The 20,654-nt window shown below is 45.7% G+C and overlaps 1 protein-coding gene across 4 annotated transcripts in view; it reads right to left on the reverse strand.

The window, feature by feature from the left end:
- Positions 1–763: 763 nt before the first annotated feature.
- Positions 764–20,654, reverse strand: part of GNG2 (G protein subunit gamma 2) — a 100,737-nt gene continuing 80,846 nt past the window's right edge. For 3 of the 4 annotated variants that reach the window (XM_075065811.1, XM_075065812.1, XM_032765959.2), the window contains 3 exons: positions 13,006–13,070; positions 9,407–9,522; positions 764–4,662 (listed from right to left, as the gene is read on the reverse strand). In XM_075065811.1, coding sequence (XP_074921912.1) covers positions 4,534–4,662; positions 9,407–9,493 — 216 coding nt within the window. In that variant the 5' untranslated portion in view covers positions 9,494–9,522; positions 13,006–13,070 and the 3' untranslated portion in view covers positions 764–4,533. Of the gene's footprint in view, positions 4,663–9,406; positions 9,523–13,005; positions 13,071–14,109; positions 14,227–20,654 lie in introns of those variants that run through there. The other variant, XM_032765960.2, reaches the window with a different exon arrangement.

The following is a 20,654-nucleotide window of genomic DNA, read 5'->3' on the forward strand; positions in this document are numbered from 1 at the left end:
ATATATCCAAGAATTTATCCTCCATTTCCAAAGCCTTCGACAGTGTCGAGTAGCTGAGTCAAGTCATAAGCTTCTTCCAGAGGCAGGTGCTAGGATGCGGCTGGCAATACCCTGACCCTCAGGATTCAGCAGCTGCTGCTTCTCGTGTTTGACTTCATTTTTACTTTTAGGAGGGGTTGAGGGAGAAACAAGGTGGGAACGAGGAGGAGAACTGTCCTTCCCTGAAGTGGGATATTGTCACTATTCTCTGTAGGGGGTAGGTTCTAAACATTTACCACCCACTGTACCCTGCATACTGGCAATTTGCACTGGTGTACCTACCTCTGTGCAGTCACACCTGTACAGATGTGCTGCACTGGCAAAAAAACAGGTTTACACCAGTGCAGCTTAAGCTGGTAACACCCCAAAGTAAACTGTATCAGTGTAAACTCTGGGGCAGCATGTCCACATCAGGGGGTTGCAGTAGTGTAATTACATCAGTGGACATTTCCTTAAAGCAGACAGGGTCTTAGAGAGGGTCCTGGGAAAGCTGAGGTTCTGAAAGGCCTCTTTCCCTTTCACACCATCACAGAAGCGGCTATTGAAACGGGAGGGGGTGAGAGAGAGAGAGAATGTGGTTTAATGTTAGTTTGGAAAGCTCCCTAAACCAACATCATATCCTGAACACATTTGGTTTTGTCATTTGGAGCAGGAGAGTTAACTTGTGAAAAAGAAGAAAAACACACCAACACTGACTGCTACTTTAAAAAGCAAACAGACAATATTTGAAACAAATCCAAAGTTTTATTTCATACACATACATTGACCACATGGGATGAGCGTGTGCACTACATCACAACTTCAAGTTTCCCTGTTTAAAAAACAAAACACAAAACAGAAAAACCCACTGACATTTACACTGACCCTCTTCCTGAAAACAGATTGCTTCTTGGGTAGGAAGGTGCATCCACCTATTTGGCTGATATGACATAATGTACACGTAGCAATTCACCACCGCTATGAACAAAGTTGGGAGGATCACATTCCCGTACATAGGATCTTTTTATTGAAAAGACCTTCAGTATATCAAACAAATTTATACCACGTTGAATATATGAAATCCATATATTTTCAATATTGAAATATTTTATGTTTTTATGGGGGAAAATTTTCTTGGTAGGTAAAATTTCTACTTTGCTAGTGAAAGCGGGTCTGTGTAAATATAAATACGAGGGTGAGATTTTCTGGTTGCATCCCCAGTTAAAAAGAATAAAAAAAATCAGAAGTAGTAACTGTAACAAAAGAGATACTGAATGAATGTTTTGGTGTAATTTAAAATTGCGTCTAGCATTCTTTTAAAGAATTTAAGTTGTAAAATATGTAAGTCATTAAAAAGTTATGATAAAACTTCATGCCAGGATTTGAGTACTGTTCCGGGATTAGTGAGATGTAGGGTCTTGACTAATTAAGCAGTGCTTCGTTATCAGTTATAGCAGATCTTATTAAAAAAGAACAGTTGCAGTATATTTACATTGTTTCTACCAATACAAGTGAAAAGAGCTGTAGAGTTACTCATTGGTCAAATGAAACCTAAGCTAGTCAAACATACAGTATAAAGATTGAAATACAGGATCTCGTATTTGAAAGCTAGCAAGGCAAGTCATATACCATTTAGCTACTGGTTGTATTGTATAAATATTCCCAGATGCTGAGACTCAGAAAGAGAGAGAGCTCAGTGGTTTGAGCATGGGCCTGCTAAACCCAGGGTTGTGAATTCAGCCCTTGAGGGGGCCACTTAGGGATCTGGGGCAAAATTAGTACTTGGTCCTGCTAGTGAAGGCAGCGGGTGGCTGGACTTGATGACGTTTTGGGGTAGATCTCTATATATGTATACTTGCACTGTTACAAGAAATGGTTTTTGCTACAGAAACCCTTTTGCCTGTATACAAGGATGTAAGAGTAGAAAAAAGTTAGTCAAAAAACATTTCCACTTTGTTATGGGCTATAAGATTTTCTGACAGGTACCTTAAGACTCTGTTGTCCGTTTAAATACAAAAAATTGAACTCATCCCTGATTTAGATCATATTAACAGGGTTGCCATGGATCTGGAATTATCCTAAATTTATAGCTGCTGGTTTTTTGAGCCAAAAATCAAAGTGTTCCAAGGGTTCAGAATAGCATGAAAAGCTAGAGCCACTCTCACCCCTGCACCAGTGGCATGGGATCTTATGAACAGCTCCTCTCTCATTGCTGTTCAGGTTTGAGGCATGTTGGTGTCTTTGCATCACAGCAGTACTGCTTCAGGCCAAAGGCCAGAACACAATTTTAACAGCAGTAGAATCTCCTCAAGGTAGGCTTTGCCTTTCATGTTTGAAGTCACATACTGTACCTGATACTGTAACCGATACTGTAACCTGTCTCTCTGAGCTCTTTATGGGGCCATTTCAGATGGCCTCAGCCTCCACCTGAAATATTAGGTTTTTATGGTATTCAAATGGGTATGTTTGTAGCGTATGGGCTTGTCTTTTCGCTCTCCATCTGGTTAGGACAAGTTTCCTAAAGCTGATTAAACAAATTTGTTAATTTCAGGCTACATGTAAGCAAAGCACTGGGAGCTTCCACCAGCTTCCATTCTGATGGTTTGGCTTTGCCCTTATTAGCAGAGCTCATCCAATCGATTAGAGCCACCTCTCCATCTTTCTTAACGCCTCATTATCCAGCTTGGAGACTTTAATCGAGGCACACCTGGAACAGCAACTCAAAACATGACGTTTACAAAGCGAGGAAGGTGCAAGCTTCCACCTTAAGCTGTTCGAGGTATATCATGTTGATATACCACCCTGTAATTGGGTGCTCTATTTAAAGACGCACCCAATTTTCTTCACTCTCGTTTTGTTTCATGATGGAATGTTAAAGTGGTAAGAAACACATGGTGAAAGCTCACAAAGGGCTGGATGGTTAGTGATCAGATAACGGGAGTCCAACACATTAACAAAAATTTCGGTGGTTGATAGATCACCCTTAGTCCGTTAGTATGGAGTCCGCTTTCTATTATAACCATATGCACATTTATGACCTGCATGCTGCCATTGTTTGGGTACAGAGTGCTATGGCCCTTCTGTTATTAAAAGCATGTTCTGAACAATGAGTAGGGGAAGAGGGGGTTGAAAACAGCGGTCAGATTTGATGGCAGAGGGAGTTTTGTAAACACTGGGGTTTTGAGCCAACAGATTTGGGAAAAGAGACCCATCGAGGGCAGTATAGGGGAAGCAGAGAATTGCGGGGGGGTGGACAAGCTTGTACTGCCTTCCATCTGAGGTCCCCTCTGAATCAAGCTGTGCTTGGATCAACCACTTAGCACAGTACAGCAGCAGGCCTGGTGGTTCTGTCATGCTGCTTAAGGGACATGGTTCAGAGAAAACAAGCTGCTGTGAAACACTAATATAGATCAAGTGATTTTAAAATCAAGAAATGTGGGTAAAGAGAAGAAGCACAGAAGAGTAGGGGAGGACCAGAGAAAACTTGGTCAACATAAATGTATATCATTTTCTTCTTGGTTTTAGCCTATGACCTCCAGGGATCTGAGTGACCCTAAACTCCCATATAAACTGTTCTGATTTCAGGAATAGGCTTCTCAGTAGCTGGCAACCCTACATAACATGAGAGGTATTTCAGGAAAATCTAAGGCATTAGAGTAGTTTTCTCTTTGCTGTCAGAACATCTTTTGTTTTTTCTCTACAGCGTCTTGCACCAGCACGTGGCTCCAAACAATAGAAGTTTCTAAATGGATTGAACACAGGGATATTTTCATGCACTATTACTTAAAAGTAGTCACAAAAATATGAAGCACCAATCACAACACCTGATTTACTTTTACTTGCAGAAGTGAAGCTACCATATACAAGTGTTAGAAGTCGTGGTAATAGGTTGCAAGAAACACACAGACAGACAGTGTTCACACTGCAGATGTGAAGTATCACTGACTAAGCCCTTGCTAACCAGTTTAGTTTGTTATCTTTTAAGGACTCCCATCCATCTCTGTGCTACTCTAATACAAAAACAAAAATACAAAACCAAAAAAAAAGCACAAGACCGAACATTAAGTAATATAATAGTAATCTAGCCTGTTGTGATATTTGACAATTCAACTTAAATAAGAGTATTATTTGGAAAAACCCAGCGATAATCATTCCAATGAGGTTATACACAGCCTCAGCCTTTACCTTGCTCAGCACAAGCGTCTTTTTTAAATATGGATCAAACAAGGGTTTTTTGTTGGTTTTTTTTTTTTTTTGTGAGCAGAAAAGTGACACACACTTAATCTTTACATATTTTTCTATCTCGATGACTCTGTAGATCTCAGATCTTCTGCCTCATGATGTAGATCTTATTCCCCCAAAAGGTGACCAGTTTCTTTAAACATGCACATCTCCAGATCTTCCAGGCCTTGTTGTTATTTTTTAAATTCTGTGGACTAGAAAGTTGTCCACATTGCTAAAAACGCTACATCAGTGTTCAGAGCGGGCTGAGTGCATGTCAGGCTCATGGAGGGCTTACAGAATTGCACAGAAGAACTTCTTCTCTCTAAACGGGTTTTCTGAAGCTGGCACCGGGGTCAGTAGAGGGTCTTCCTTGGCATGGGCTTCGCAGTACGCCATCAAGTCTGCCGCTGCTTTTGACACCTGAAAATAAATGCACACTCTGTATAAGCCTTGGATGAACTACGTTGTCTGGAGCTCCTCCACTTCAGAGCACACAAAGGAGGGAGCACTTCAGCAGCATAGAATTAAAGTAGTGTGACCAGATGTCCTGATTTTATAGGGACAGTCTCGAATTTTGGGTCTTTTTCTTATATAGGCTCCTATTACCCCCACCCCATCCTGATTTTTCACATTTGCTGTCTGGTCACCCTAAATTAAAGCATCTTATTTGGCTGAATGGAAGACAGAGAAGTTGCCTCAAGTTCCCACTTGCTGCTTCACTGTACTCACTATCAATCGATGGACTTTCTAACTAGGCCTTACAACAATCACAGCACTGTCCTTGTTCACTACTTGGCATTCATATCACCCCTTAGGTAAGAGTGACCATAGAACATAACTGGCTAGGAATCGGAAGTACCCCTAAACTCTAAGATCCATTTCAGAATGGTGCACCAACGGGGGAAGTTCCCCTTTAATTGCATGACTCTTCTACTTTGAAAAGGGATTGCTTTCTAGCAGCTGTAATCACCACCAAACTTTAGTGCCAAAGTGTTGTCCCAACTGCACCGGTCACTTAGGGCATGTCCACACGGCCATTAAACACCTGCGTCTGGCCCATGCCAGCCGACTTGGACTCATGGGGCGCAGGCCAAGGGGCTGTTTAATTGCAGTGTAGACGTTCTGGCTCAGGCTGCAGCCAAGCGCTGGGACCCTTCCATCTCCCAGGGACCTAGAGCCGGGGCTCTAGCCCGAACTGGACATCTACATTGCAATTAAGCAGCCCCAATCCAAGTCAGCAGGCATGGGCCAGCTGCAGGTATCTAATTGCAGTGTAGATGTACCCTTAGGGCCAAAGTGGAGATCCTTGCTCGGATTTTCTTCAGTCCTTATTCATGCAAGTGGAATTTGCCTGACTAAAGACTGAGGGAAGACCTCCAAACAGGATATATAATGTAAACTGAACTTTCACCCTTCCTAGATAGCCCGTGCTGTAACAACTGGAACCTCCATTGTTTTTCTTCCCAGTATGGAGTATTTGCATTTACACTATGTTTGTGCCCAGTGAATAGAAGGACATGGCTTCTTTCCAAGTGTAAAGAATGCCCTTACCAGGAAGGCAAGGAAGCGGAACTTGTCACCTCAAATGTTCTCTATTTTCTAAATACAGACCTTGGCTGGAGCGCCCTGCCCAGCTGAAGGCACATCATGACTTTGCTCAATTTCTGCTATAAGGTAACAAGTCCGCAGACCACTCTGAATGTCAAAGATCCTCTCCTGGGCTTATAAATGGGTTGGGCACCCCCCTCAGCACTTGCACGGGTTCAGGGTCCCAAACTTTCATCCGCTCCCTGGAGATTTCCCAATTTAGTCTAAACTTAAGAACAATTGATGTAAATCTTTGCCCAAGTCTCCTTGTGGGCAGGTTGTTGCTATGGTTATTTTACCCTGCAAGACCTCCCATCTCATCTCCTAGCTCTTAGATTCCACCTGTTCTCTTCCAGATTTGGAGGCTAGGGGACCCTCCACCTGATCTGATTGCCAGCTGAGTAGGCCTCCGACTCCTATAACCTGAAAACCTACTGCAAGGCCACTCTCCAGCCAATCCTCTATTGCTAGGAGCAGATACAGATTTTTGCACATGTAATCAATTCTGAAGCCCAGTTTATTTGTGTGTGTTTCAGGAGCCTAATGTCGTCAATAAGAGGTCAGGGCAGGCCAGCTGGGAGACTGGACATGGTAAAGAAGATCACCTGATCAAATGGTAACTTGCAGGTCTCTGTTTTATTCTTCAGCATTACACTGAAAGCACATTTTTGCTGTAGCATGTTTGATGTGCTGTGTGTGCAAATCCCAAACAACTTACACACACTAAAAGGCATTTATACATCAACTATACAAAATGTGGTGTTGGTTTCTTTTGTTGCTAAGATAGTTTTCATTTGCATCTCTTTCAGGCAATCCAGCCTTCTAGTTCATTTCCCTCCACCAAGCAGCCTCTTTTCAAGGCATTTAACAGCTAACACAAACCTATTAGCAAAGACTTTAGGAGAAAACCTATGCAGCCTGCAAATCCAGTTTTATCTCCATTTGGTTACAGGCAGGTTTTTGATCCATCAACACATTTTACCTGATTTGATCTTACATACACACACTCAGTGCAGGACACACTCCTGCAAATAGCTTGCAAGAATACATGGAACAATATTTATTCACGATTTAAGAAAGGGAAATGCCACGTTATTTTTATATCATGTTGAACCCTTCCAGTGGAGGGTTGTGGTCGCTATGATCAATATTGGTGGAGTCACTGACTGTATATAGTTATGTATTAAGAACATGAAGCTGGCTCAGTGGAAGCTCTTGAGCAGCTAGGAGACATGACCAAATGCTGAAGTTCAGATATTGGCATGTCACACTTTGGAATCAGCTACATTTCCCTTTAACAAGCTGGAATGCTCCAAGACTCTGCTCTCAAAAGGTTCAGGTTTCTGGAGGCAACTTTCCGAGCCAACTCGAACACAGTTTAAGCAGCAGAGATACATTACGCCTTTCAAAGCCTGCACATATTTGGGGCAGTTGCATGCATCAGAATGGTGCTTAAGCAGCAAAATAAATAAATAAATAAATAAATAAAAATAAAAAAAAGGTGCCATAGCAGCATAATTACCCTTTTGTGCAGGCAGCTGTTTATCTGGCGTGCATCATTATGTGTCTGTGCCCACACATTCAATACAGACACCCAGTTTGAGATGCTGGCCTTTAAAAAGGGAATCTGTCCGTGATCACAATTGTAGCATTCATCATGTGCTAGGGGCTTTCTGGACAAATCAAGAAGAGACAGCTCAAGCCCTGAGGAGCTCACAGTTTAAGGACAGAACTTAGCAAATATTGGAGGGGCAGAGGCAGAATTGTGCCCACTTACTACAACTCAGGGTATGGCTACACTTACAGGTGTACAGTGCTGGGAGTTACAGCTGTGTAGGGAAAGCGCTGCAGTGTGGCCACATTTGCAGCGCTGTTGGGAGTGGTGCATTGTGGGCAGCTATCCCAGCGTTCAAGTGGCTGCAACGTGCTTTTCAAGAGGCGGGTGGGGTGGAGTGTGACAGGGAGCGTGGGGGAGACAGAGAGAGTGGATTTTTGGAGCTGACACTGTTCTCAGCTCTCTGACTGCAACGTTCTAGGACTGGAAGATACACAGCACCAACCTTCAATCATTTTAAACAGTTTTGACCCCCCTCTCTTATTCACTAAATGCAAATTATGCACTCCTAAATATCCCTCAGACCACATAAGCAGCTGCTCCAACAAGGACTCCCCCATCCCCTCTCTCCTCAAGCAAACAGCTGTGAACATTCCAAAGCAATTCCCCTGCCTCCGCTCGCTCGCTGGAGCAAAGAGCAGCTATGTTTGTTTTTTAGATAAGTAGCCCCAGGGAGTTCAGCCATTCTTCTGGTGTGTTGTGGACAGAAATTCTGGGATACTTCTTAATACCCTGGAGGCCAATAAAAGCGCTTTTGCTGGCCACACTTGACAAGCAGCACCGCATCACCAGCGCTGCAATCGTTACACCCCAAGCAGACCAGGTGTACAGCCAATGCTGCAGCCAGGGAGTTGCAGCGCTGGCTGTGCCTTGCAAGTGTGGACACAGTAAGTTGCAGCGCTGTAACCCCATCACCAGCGCTGCAACTCTCCAGTGTAGCCAAGCCCTCAGATGGACAATCTAGGGGCTCATTATTCCAGCGTAACAACATCCAGACCAGCACTAAAAGACCTATATGCAGCCAATGCAGAGGAATCCCTCCCCGAAGGGATCACTCTCCTTTTCATTGAGAAAGAGACTTGAAAGGATAACTTTGCTTTTTGTTTTGTTGTGTTTCTCTGAGCAAGTCTGGGTATACCACTGAGCCCAATTTCATGCATTAACCATGTTATACAAAGAACAAAAAGTCTCTGAAATACATTAAATGAGACGCTCAGCTGCAGTCATCTTCAAACAGTACCAATTCATCATGAAAGAGCGTCCTCCTGTTTCCTAAAAGGCCATATCATTAGGACTGGTTTAACAGAGTTTCCCAAACCTTCTAGTTTTTCCGTTGGGTACAGTTCATGGTCACACCAGCGAAGTATCCACCACCGAAAAAGAAAGCTAGGGAACTGTGTTACCATCACAGATTTGAAGACAGAAGGACTTGATCATAATGGTCCGAGCTCCTATAGAACACAGGCCCAGCTTTCATCCAGTGAGATTCCTGGATCTACCTGACATCATTTAGAAAAACCATTCAGTATAGAGTTAAAGCCTCAGTGATGGAGGATTTACCACACCCCTGGCTATGCCATTCCAGTGTTTAATTACCCTCACTATTAAAAATAAAAATTTCCAGTGTGAACTCACTTACTTCAACTTCCAGCCATTGGATCATGCCTTTGCCAGATTAAAGAGCTCTCGAATATCAGATGTCTTCCCCCCGTGTAGGTAATTGTAGACCATCATCAATTCAACTTAATATTTTGTTCAATAAGTTAAATATACGGAGCTCTGGGACTTGAGGGACACTAGATCGCAAATCTATAGCTTGTGTTTTACAGGAAGTCGGACTAAATGGCTCCAGTAGTCCTATCTGGCCTTAAAAATCAATGACTTGGAGTCTTAGCTGCAGAAGACTCATCATAGAACCACAAAGAACATGCTAGTTACCCAGTTGCCTTCCACCAGCTTTACCTTTATTCTGTCAATGTTGGCCTCCATTTTCAGCTGTTCCACCAGCTTCCTGGCTTGTGCTATGCTGGCAGTGTTGTTGCTGGCCATCTGAGTGCTGGTTGTGCTTTTCAGATGTGCTGTGGAAACAAAGTGAAGTAAGTTAATATATCAGGGAACTACTAAACTGGATTTGCTGCCCTGGCTCTGATGCGCACCACTGCCACCCAGAAAGTGCTCTAGGTAAGCAGCACTGGGCCACAGCTCACACCCCAACTCCCTGCCCTGAGCCCCCTGCCGCATCCTGCGCCCAGCTCCCTGCCGTACCCCGCACCCCTCTTGCACCCCAGCTCGCTGCTCTGAGCCTCCTGCCACATCCTGCACCCCAGCTCCCTGCCCTGAGCCCCCTGCCACACCCCACATCCCTCCTGCACCCCAGCTCCCTGCCCTGAGTCCCCTGCCACACCCCGCACTCCTCCTGCACCCCAGCTCCCTGCCCTGAGCCCCCTGCCGCATCCTGCACCCAGCCCCCTGCCGCACCCCACACCCCTCCTGCACCCCAGCTCCCTGCCCTGAGCCCCCTGCCGCACCCCACACCCTTCCTGCGCCCCAGCTCCCTGCCCTGAGCCCCCTGCTGCATCCTGCACCCAGCCCCCTGCCACACCCCGCACCCTGCCCTGAGCCCTCTGCTGCACCCCTCCTGCGCTCAGCTCTCTGCCTGAGCCCCCTGCTGCACCCCGCACCCCTCCTGCGCTCAGCTCCCTGCCCTGAGCCCCCTGCCGCACCCCTCCTGCACCCCAGCTCCCTGCCCTGAGCCCCCTGCCGCACCCCACACCCCTCCTGCACCCCAGCTCCCTGCCACATCCTGCGCCCATCCTGCATCCAGCTCCCTGCCCTGAGCTCCCTGCCACATCCTGCGCCCATCCTGCATCCAGCTCCCTGCCCTGAGCCCCCTGCCACACCCCTCCTGCGCTTAGCTCTCAGCCCTGAGCCCCCTGCCGCACCCCACACTCCTCCTGCACTCAGCTCCCTGCCCTGAGACCCCTGCTGCACTCCTCTTGCACCCCACACACCAACTCCCTGCCCATAGCCTCTGCTGCACCCTGCACCTCAACTTCCTGCCCTGAGCCCCTGCCACACCCTGCACCCCTCCTGCACCCTCTGGTGACAGGGAAGGGGAAGTGAAGGGGTGGGAAGAGGTGGGGCAGGGGCAGGACCTCATGGAAGGGGTGGAGTGGGGCAGGGCTGGGGGCAGTGAGGGAGGGGGTGTCAGTGATGCGGCCCTTGGGCCAATGCACTACCTCATGTGGCCTTTGTGGTCATCTGAGTTTGAGATCCCTGGTCAAGACAGTATTTGGTCCTGCCATGAGGGCAGGGGACTGGACTCAACGACCTCTCGAGGTCCCTCCCAGTCCTAGAATCTATGAAAACCACTGTGACACCAAACCAAATTAAATCTGGATTTGCCAGCTGGCGTTAAGTGAGAGAAGCAGGCCCACTGTTTATATCCTTGCTTGGACAGTGACTGGAAAGGGAAGGAGATTTGGGGTTGGAGGCAGGCGGGAACATACTTTAGTTTTACAGCTCTGCTGGGGCTGTCTCTTCAGTGCTGTAAACATCAATCACCTTGCTGTTCCCCAGGGCAGATTTTTAAACTGCACTTAGCAATAAATTGTGCTGTTAACCCTGCTCTTTTGGCTAGTGCTGTTGCTCTGATGCAGATCAGCTGTAAAGCCAATGGTGTTTTCCCGGTTTGTGTATGCAGCAAGCTTTCTAGAGAGCAGATTGTTTAATCAGTAATTAAGAGTTTCACTTCCAGATGGGTAGGAGAGAGAAGCATCACTGCTAATGGAGAAACTTTTCTTATAACCTTCCCAGTCAAAACAACAACGCTATAATTGTGCGCGGAATGCAAGCAAGCATTTCCTCCAGTCTTGGAACAAAATAGCACGGACTATAAAAGCCCCTCGCAGTTTCAACTTCACACGACAGCAAACGGATGTTTTCAACGAGTTCTCTAGTCGACAGCTTGAAGTGTCTTTCAAGTTGCCTGTCGCACTAATATCCGTCGTTATAGATTCATTACACTGTACTGAAATACCAAGCTTTACTATAAAATAATTAGGAAATATACATCCGTGCATTTAAGTAGCTGACTATAATATAGTGATTTCTGGAGACCGACACGGTGCATTGGTCTAGCATTGCATTGTCCGCACAACGAGTGAGCATTTAGATGCAAAACAGGATATTGTCACTTCCTGTTTCTTTAGGGTTTCCTACAAAAGGATAACTGCATTTGTTCAATATGTTGCCAAGTCTACACTGTCTCTATGAAGCATGCTTTTCTAAGCAGGCTCAGCTTACATGGGCAGAAAAACGGTGTCTGCGTCTTTCCAGCAAGGGCCCCATTTAAGCATGATTAGTACTTTTCAAGAACAAACATGATCAATGTAAGAGATGGGACACAGCTGAAGTGCATTGGGCTATCCCAGGCGGAGCTAGGAGAATAAACTAACTTTTCAGATTTCTGGCAGTTCCGAAAAAAAACAACTCCCCCCTCCCCCACCACCCAATCAGTGTATGTCCAACTGAAACTGAAGTTCTTAGAGAACTGAAAGATTTAATTTTAGGTATTTTAATAAAAATGAAGGGCTCAGTTCACAAAAGCTGAGGAGGAGGAGGAAAGGCCACCCTTTAGCCCGGTGGTGAGAGCACTCACCTGGGATGTGAGAAAGCCAAGTTCAAATCTCTGCTCCTGCCCCCTCTGAGGTGCATGCCCAAACCACCAGGCTATTGGCTATTCTGGGCTGTCTCTCTCAAGCTCACAGGCTGAAGATGTTCCACTTGGTCTAAACAAACAGTCACCGGAGCAGGGATTGGAACCCAGATGTCCCCCTGCTCCCAGCTAGAGACAGAGTGAGAATGCCGGACTTTCTCCTAGCCAGGTATTTTATCCTGTCTCTGTGGACACACTCACCAGGAGTCTAGAAGGAAGACATTCTCGTCTATGAATTTCTGGGCTAGAAAGACCAACCTAGAGTCAGCTCTGTATTCTCTGCGGCCCATATTCTCCTTTGAAGAGATAATCAGTAAGGGGGCAGAGAGGCATTTCTTCAAAACATCACCCCTCAAGGGGTCTCCTGCTGGCTCTGAGAACTGCCAGCAGGTCTAGTTTTGGCCATTTAGCCTGAGCCAGCTTAAAGGGGAGGATCCAAGGGTGCTCACACTACAGCACTTGTGTTAAATCCTTCAACTGAGGAACTCATCTTGGGGCCTGCTCAGAGAAACCCAGAGCCTGACAAGAAGCCGCTGCAGTGCAGTTCCCATTCAGGCCTGTCCGGCTAGGATATGCTGGGGTAGCAACTAGGAGCAAGCAGCAAAGAAAGCCCATATTGGGTGTGGGAAATGGGTGGGCTTAAGCCCACCCACAGCTAAATGACCCTGCTCCAGCCTATGTAGATGATCCACCGAGTCCAGGACTCAGGCTGGTAGGCAGGATGCATGTTTCAAGGAAACGAACTGCGAGGAAGAGCTCTCCACAAAAACCCCTCATGATCCCTAGGCCATCTCCACACCCAATCTAGCCTTTGCACTTAGAATTAAATAACAAAGTGTTTTACCAAAACGGTCTTTTCCGTGAGTTGCTTCTCTAGGGGGAGGTCTGCCGATCTTCAATAGTCAATACCTTTAAGGGGAAAAAGAGAGAGAGAGACAATTTATTATATCGACATTTTCCATTAGATCCATGTCACTGAATGACTGTAATGGTACAGACGTTAATTGGAAACCAAGACGTGTCAAAATATCATTCAGAGGCTCAGCAAGCTTGAAAACTCAGTTCAGAAAGGCAGAATGTACTGGGGGGTGGGGGTTAGTCCAAGACATTTGGCGAGATGACGTCCTGATTTTTATTCTATTCACTTTTCCATACTGCACCAGGAGTGAGACTAGGAGGGCAGAGTTTCAAGATTTCTGACAGAAATTCCTTCCACTTGCCTCATTCCTCACATAAATATGCCCCATCTAGTCATAAGCATCAGAGGATGATTGATAGGTACACTGACCGATCAAATACAGATTCCAATTCACTAGACTAGGAAGAAAGTTACCCTATATTTATCTTATTTACAAGACTTTTGAATTCACTTGAGTCACGAACAGACTGAGAAACGTTGCAAGGGGAAAAAAATATTTTAAAATGAAGATCTATTACATGTACATTCAATTGATATTACATTGAATACATGACGGGGGTCTGGTATAACCTTGTCAGTGGCCTCAGCTGGGAAAGCCTGCATAGCTCAATTATGCAACCACACCACACTCCTGCTATTAGAACTGTAATATCATGCTACAGCACCCCATTGTATATTCTATTTTATCATATTGCGTGAAATGCACACAGATTATAGAGAGAGAGAGAAACACACACACAAAGCTGTATAAGGAAATTATAAGAAGACATTTTAAGAAGCAAGCTAGACTTCTGAGATTTAATGTTAGTTGTTAACCCCTTTAGACAATACTTTATACAGAGTTACAACAGCAGTTGGACTCTTCCTCACTGAATTGCAGAGTGCATTCAATTCTATCAGACTTGTAGCTGAAATATGGCTTGGAGATCTGCTTGGAGAAGTGAGCCCTTTAAGGGCCAGTGCCCCTCCTAGTTTCCCCATTTCGCAGTGTCCTGCCATGCCCCGGGGTAAGCACTGCTTACACTTTACCTCCTCTGTTGATTTAGGAGCCTGGAATGCTGGAAGGAGTTCGCTGGGTTACAGTCTGCCTTTCGTACAAAAGTCAGCGCTTACACTAGCTAATCTATGTGTACACTGACAAATGTTGTTGCTTTGCGGTTAGCAGTGAACCGCTGAGACAGAGAAATACAGACAAGAGATGGGAGGAAACAAGATCGCTTTCCTGTGTAGCTGTCTGCGGGGTTCAGAGCACAGGGCAAGTTCATTTAAACTTTAGACTTGCCCCTTCTTACACACCTGGAGTTCTTTCAGAGAAGAAAATGTTTGGCCAACATAGATAAATGGATGATAAAAAGGAACTAATTGGCCACCGCTGCGTTCCTACGTGCCATTCTATACAGTGCAATAGGCTTTTTTAAGCCAATGAACATTGGCTGGGACCTATTTTGGATAAAATTGCCCAGTTTCATTGTGACAAGCTTTTCATCAGCTGTTAACATTTGAATGCCGTGTTCCCTAGCGGAACCTGCCCTGCAGTGGTGGGAGGAGACATTCCTGTCTATCCCACAGGGAAGACCAAGTCATTTCTACTGCAGTTGCATCTAAAGGTCCCAACAAAGCTCAGGTTCCCCTTGTTCTAGATCCTGTCCAAACAAGCAGCAGCAGCAGGGTGGCTACATTTCCAATGTCTGAAAACCAGACCTCACACGCCACCTCTTGTTGCCAAGGCCCCACTCGCACCTCTCCCCACATACGCTGGAGTTAGGGATGGGGTGAGGAGCCCCAAGGGACTTGTGGACCCCAGATCCAGCAGGCTGCCTGGGAGTAAAGGTGAGAAGAGTGCTGCAGCCACACGGGAGCAGCCCAGCAGCCCCCTTCCCCACGCCGCTCTGTGCTGCCCACCCAGCAGCTCCCTTCCCCATCCCTCTCCATGCTGTCTGTCCCAGAGCTGTCTGAGAGCACAGCCAGAAAAAGCTGTGAAGGAGGGGCAGCTCACCTCCCTCCCTCCCGGGGAACGTTCCCAGCCCTGAGAGCTCCTTACCCCACTTGCCATGGGACACTGCACTCTGTCCTCCGCTGCAGTCCTGCAAATCATGCTCCTCAAAGTGGCTGCCTGCTGCCCAAGCTGTGGCATGCATCCTGCTGAAGGAGCTGCCACTTCAGGATTGAGCAGCAGGCTGCCACTATTCCCCCGCCCGCAATAACCAGACTTTTAGTGTCCGGTCAGTACAGCTGACCGGACACTGCTAGGTTCCCTTTTCAACCAGACTTCCTGGTCAAAAACCAGACACCAGTTAACTCTAAACAGGAGGCCCTTCCTAGCCCAGTGACTTTACAGTCTGAAGACACAAGGGTAGGAGCAAAAAATACACAGAGGCACAGAGAAAGTGACTTGACCAAGGTCACACAGCGGCTCAGGGCAGAGTTGAAGTCAGGTCTGACTCCCAGTCCAGTGATCTAGCCACTCCCTCCCAAGCACCCTGAGCACCTCCGCTGAGAAGTGTTCCTGTAGACACACACACAGCATTATTACAGCATTTCCTTCACAGCGCAACAGGCTGCTGAGGGTTGCAAAACAGATTCAGTTACAACCCAGCTGGCTCATAGGATCATAGCTCTGCTGAGAACTTACTGGACAGGGAGATGTTCTCCACAGACGCTTGGTCTAAGAGAATCCCTTTGAGCAAAGTCCCTTTTCACTATTCTTGAGTTGGGAATATGAAATATTTACTTTCTACACCATGAAAAACTAGACCCCCTCCCCTTTAAAGAGGGGAGAAAGGAGACTTGGAACTTGGCATGTAAATAGTCCTCATTGAGAAACAAGCCGGCGGGCAGAGGTCACCTCAGGTGGGCCACAAAAGGAAGGCAGGTTTGTTAAACCAGGCAAGTAAAATAAGCAGCAAAGTGCCCTTGCTTGTGTTGTCTACAGGCTGGGGACAGAACTAGAGGAAAAAATGTCTATGTCTATACCATCCCCTAGGGAGACCTGCATAATCTCCCCTACTCACAGGGTGATCACTTTGTGATCTCAATCCCCCTCCTGAGCTGCAGCTTCCCCTCAGCAGGGAAGCCTCCTCCCTTTATATCCAGGTCCCCTTTGATTATTTACTGCAGCTGGAGCACCCTCCATCCAGGTCTGATGCTTCTGCCAGGTGTTCCTGATTTAACCCCTTGTCTCCAGGCCAGATCATTAACCCCTTGCTGCCCTCACCCAAGGCAGAGCTTGTGCACTTCATCGCAGTCCATAGCTAGGTATGGGGTGGGGGAAGAGCGGGCACAGACAGCAGAAAGCATTACCTTGCACTTCGAGATACACACCCTTGAAAGTGCAGACTGCTGATAATGTGCAATAGCCATGGACTGGTGCCAGCTTGCTCTACCTTTGAATGTCTTTTCTCATTATCTTTTTCCTTTCCACTTTGGGGGCTGATCCTGGCAGTAGAGTCCAGGGGGTGCAGAAGTGCATGATAGTAAAGTTAAAGTACTTTTGTAAGTGTCTGGGAGATTGGGGGCTGCTGTCGCAAAGTCAATCAGAAAAAAATTAAGGGACCACGTTAGTTCAAATTTCCACAGCCGTGCTCATTTAGCTGTGTTGCATTTTTATTCTTCCCTCCCCCCTTCTGAAACACGTAGGTGAGCATGGTACTGTTTGTGTTGCTAAAGTGAAGAGCCTGGCTTTGCAATGCTCTGACTGGTTTCCCTAAGAAAACAGCAATGTTAGAGGGCCAAACCTTGCTGGCCCTACTCCCTGAATAGCCCCATTGGATTCAGAGCGGTTACTGAACTCCCTGACCTTTCAAGGTCCCTTCCAGCTCTATGAGAGATATATAGATGTTATGTAGCTGGGGAGGTGCTGCCTAAAGCATTCTCCAAGGCTTTATGATATGTGGACTGCAGGCTAAGGAAGGAAGAGGTATTAACCATTTACTTGCAATATTGTCATTTGGCCACTAGATGTCTCTATATGCCTTGCCAGGGTGCAGTCCCTGGTAAACAGAGGAGAGAAAACTAGAGCTAAGCCTGTGTGTGTCTGTAGCTTGCAGTTGCTTTGCTCAATAAACGCATCATGTTGAAGATGGACTATGACTATGTGTATCTTGCCAAGAAGAATTTGGGATGGTGCAGCAGCTAAGGAAACACCTTAGCACTAATTACTTCCCAGTATGAAACTCCATCAAACACAGCACATATACTGAAGTTGTGCACTGGAGCTGGGATTTTGCTCTCAGTAATTCATTTTCCCAGCAAATTTTTGAGATTACAAGTTTTTAAGCACTAATCATATACAACCCAACATGTTTAAATACCCTTCTTTTCAACCACAGTTTGAAATGTACACTTTTCATCTTACACTACTTGGATTTAAATTGCTATTTTGACAATACCAACTGTACTTTTGCAAAGCTTTTAATTCTTATCAGTTCAGGATCACTTTAGAGCTTTTCCAAATATAAGTTTGTACATTATTTTCAAACCAACCAATCACACAACTATGCACAAGCATACACCTCTAGGAAAACATGGACAATCCTCGGTCAACAAGTTCAGATACAAGAGCACTCAATGAAATTAAAAGGCAACAAAGTACAGCTGAAGAAAAACGCATAATTACCCTGTGGAACTCATTATTGCTAGATACTGAGAGCAAGAGCTTAGTTGATTAAAAAAGAATAGACATTTATACAGATAAGAGCCTATACAGTCACATTAGACAAAGAATATTCTAACTCATGAGTGTTTGGAAGAAACTTCTCCTATTATCAGGTTATTTCATAATTATCCACTTAAGATTTTTGGCATCTTCCTCTGAAACATCTGGTGCTGGCCACTTTCAGAGACAGGATGTTGAACTAGCTGGGCCATTGGTTCGATCCAAAGATGGTCCAAATACAGTGCTATGTCAGCTGCCACTGGGTGGATTTGCAAGTAGATTTGTGCAGAAACAGTAACACAGAGATTATTATTGCACAATGTGTGTGCATGCGTGTGTAGTCAGGTATCCCATTTGTGTTACTGGGATTTGCCAATATCACTTCCCTGCTTGTAGTTTGACAATACACCCCACCCATTATCTCTAATAAGATTCTCATAGCATAAATGCAGTAATTATGCAGGACAGCATTTTCCAGTGGTTAATTGGGACCAATTTAATCAGAGCCAAAAGGGAGTGAAGAGAAAATCCAAGACCAATAGTTTACCTGAATCTTAAGAAAACATATTAAGAAGCAACTTAACTTTACAGCAGTTCCTGAATCCCAATATGGAATGAACTTTTTTATATCTAATATAAATAATAAAGCCACATTAAAATATAGTAATATCTACTATATAACAAAGAAAGGAATTTTTCTTCTTTGCAGGGAAAAGAAACCTTTTAGTGAAATTCACAATGGAATACAGACAGCCTCTTATATCTGCAGTTTAATGAGGCACACGTTTCGGATAATGGGGTTCTTGCCTTGGAGACAGCAGGTTAATGAGTGAGGATACTGTTTATTTCCATGATAATGATGTTTATAAAGTATAGTATATAGGTACTATGTCCCTGTGGTATTACACTTTAATTACAGCTGTGTATTTCTCAGGATTGTTTTGTTCCTTATCCTAGGTACACAGGGATTGTGGATTATTTATGGCATTTTGTAATGGGCTGGATTCATCTGACAAGCAAAACACAAAAAACTCAGACACTTCTCCAGGCCCTAAAACTTTCCAGCTAGGTTAGCCTCCCCAGTGCCTACACTCAGAAGAGCTAACCGATTCATCTGAATTTTCCAGTTTTTAAAAAAGGAATAAGAGAGCTTTGTATACTTGAGCAATATTTTCCTCTTTGATGCTTTTTTGGCTCCAGAACTGCAGACTGACCACTTGTGTTCAGAGGAAAAATACTTCCATTTGAACAGAAAAACTAGACTTCCCCCCCCAAACTACGGTAGCTGGAGATCCTAAGCCAAGCTTGATTCATTTAACTCCCACGTTTCTGAATTTATTTCATACCATAGAGTTTGAAAATACCCGGTACTTAAAATGGTGCTGTCTACCAACACCTTTCATGTTGTTCATTATCCTCAGGGTAACACCTATATTCAGCCATTTACACTTGCTGCCTTCAAATTTAAAAACTACATTAACACTTTGTCATTGCCTTTTAAAGCCCCGATCCTGCAAATAAGCCATGCGGAGAGCCCTACAGGAGTCAGCGGGTCTTAGCCCAGGTGAAGGGGTCCACCTGCATGGATCCCACAGGCACTGACTTCCCCCCACCTTCGCCCCAGGCCCACCCCCACTTCACTCCTTCCTCCAAGCCCCACCCCTGCCCCTTCCCCGCCCACCCACCCTTTCCCCCAAGGCCCCTCCCCTTCTCCCATCTCTTCTGTCCCTGATCTGCCCCCTCCCTGCTTCTTCCCCTGATGTGCACTCGTACCTGTTCCAGGTCCTCCTCTCCCTCTAGACCTTCCTGCATTGCCACAGAACAGCTGATTTGCAGCAGGTGGAGGCGCTGGGAGGGAGAGGAGTTGACCAGCGTGGCTCCGCTGGGTGGATGCGTGGGAGGGAAGGGGAGACGTTTGACCAGAGGGGCACTGGCGGACAGGGGAGACGCTGTAGGGCAGGGAGGAGTACCAGTCGGGCACCCGCTGGAGGAGGCACTGGGAGGGAAGGGGAGGCGTTGACCAGCGGGGCACCAGCGGACGGGAGGTGCTGGTAGGGCAGGGGAGGAGTTGACCAGTTGGGCACCGGCTCACGAGGAAGAGGGGAGCTCGCTGCTGGTGGATGCTAAGAACCCACTTATTTTTTTTTCCATGGGTACTCCAGGAGTCAGCGCCTATGATGGCTCCTATTGCAAGATCATGACCCAATGCTTTAATTCAGCAAGGCACTTAAGCCCACGACATCATTGGCAATATTCATGTTTTAGACTCTGATTCAGCAAGTTCTTAGAACTTGGATAGCATTTTATCTACAGGACATGATGATTAGGGCAGCCCTCAGAGTGAGCATTAAACATGGAGCCCATCACTTACTCTGTTTATCCATCTTTGCTATGTAACCATCCAGCAGATCAAGCTGTTGTCCCTTTGGAAGTGCCTTGGCTTGATTCTCCCTTCCTCAGAAGACATTTGTACTCAGTCCATCATTTTAGGACTAACGCAGAAAACCTATTTTCCCCCACAATAATTGTGAATTGTTTGTTTCTGCCTTTGTTTCATATTGCACTGATGGCCCGTATCTTCTCCCAGCTGGATGGTGGTTGTGGCCTAATGCGTCTTTTCTGAATGTTAATCAACGCTACATTCTGTCATGTACGTGCGGCTTCCTTCCAGTCCTGCAGCAGTCGTTCAACTTCTGCTAAATTTGGAAAACACCTTTTTCTAGAGTGGCCCGCAATGGTACCAACTAATGGGAACATACTGCAGGCGCAGAGCAGAAAGTCTAATTTCATTTTGATTCCAAACCACTGGAGACTTTTTTAAATCAATGGTAGATTAATTTATGAAGTTGCCTGCTACTCCCTATCCAATACAAGTCTGTAGAGTGTTAAGATTCACTGAGCTACTCTAGCTAATAAGAAC

Source organism: Chelonoidis abingdonii, chromosome 4 (assembly GCF_003597395.2).
Source record: "Chelonoidis abingdonii isolate Lonesome George chromosome 4, CheloAbing_2.0, whole genome shotgun sequence".
NCBI lineage: Eukaryota > Metazoa > Chordata > Testudines > Testudinidae > Chelonoidis > Chelonoidis abingdonii.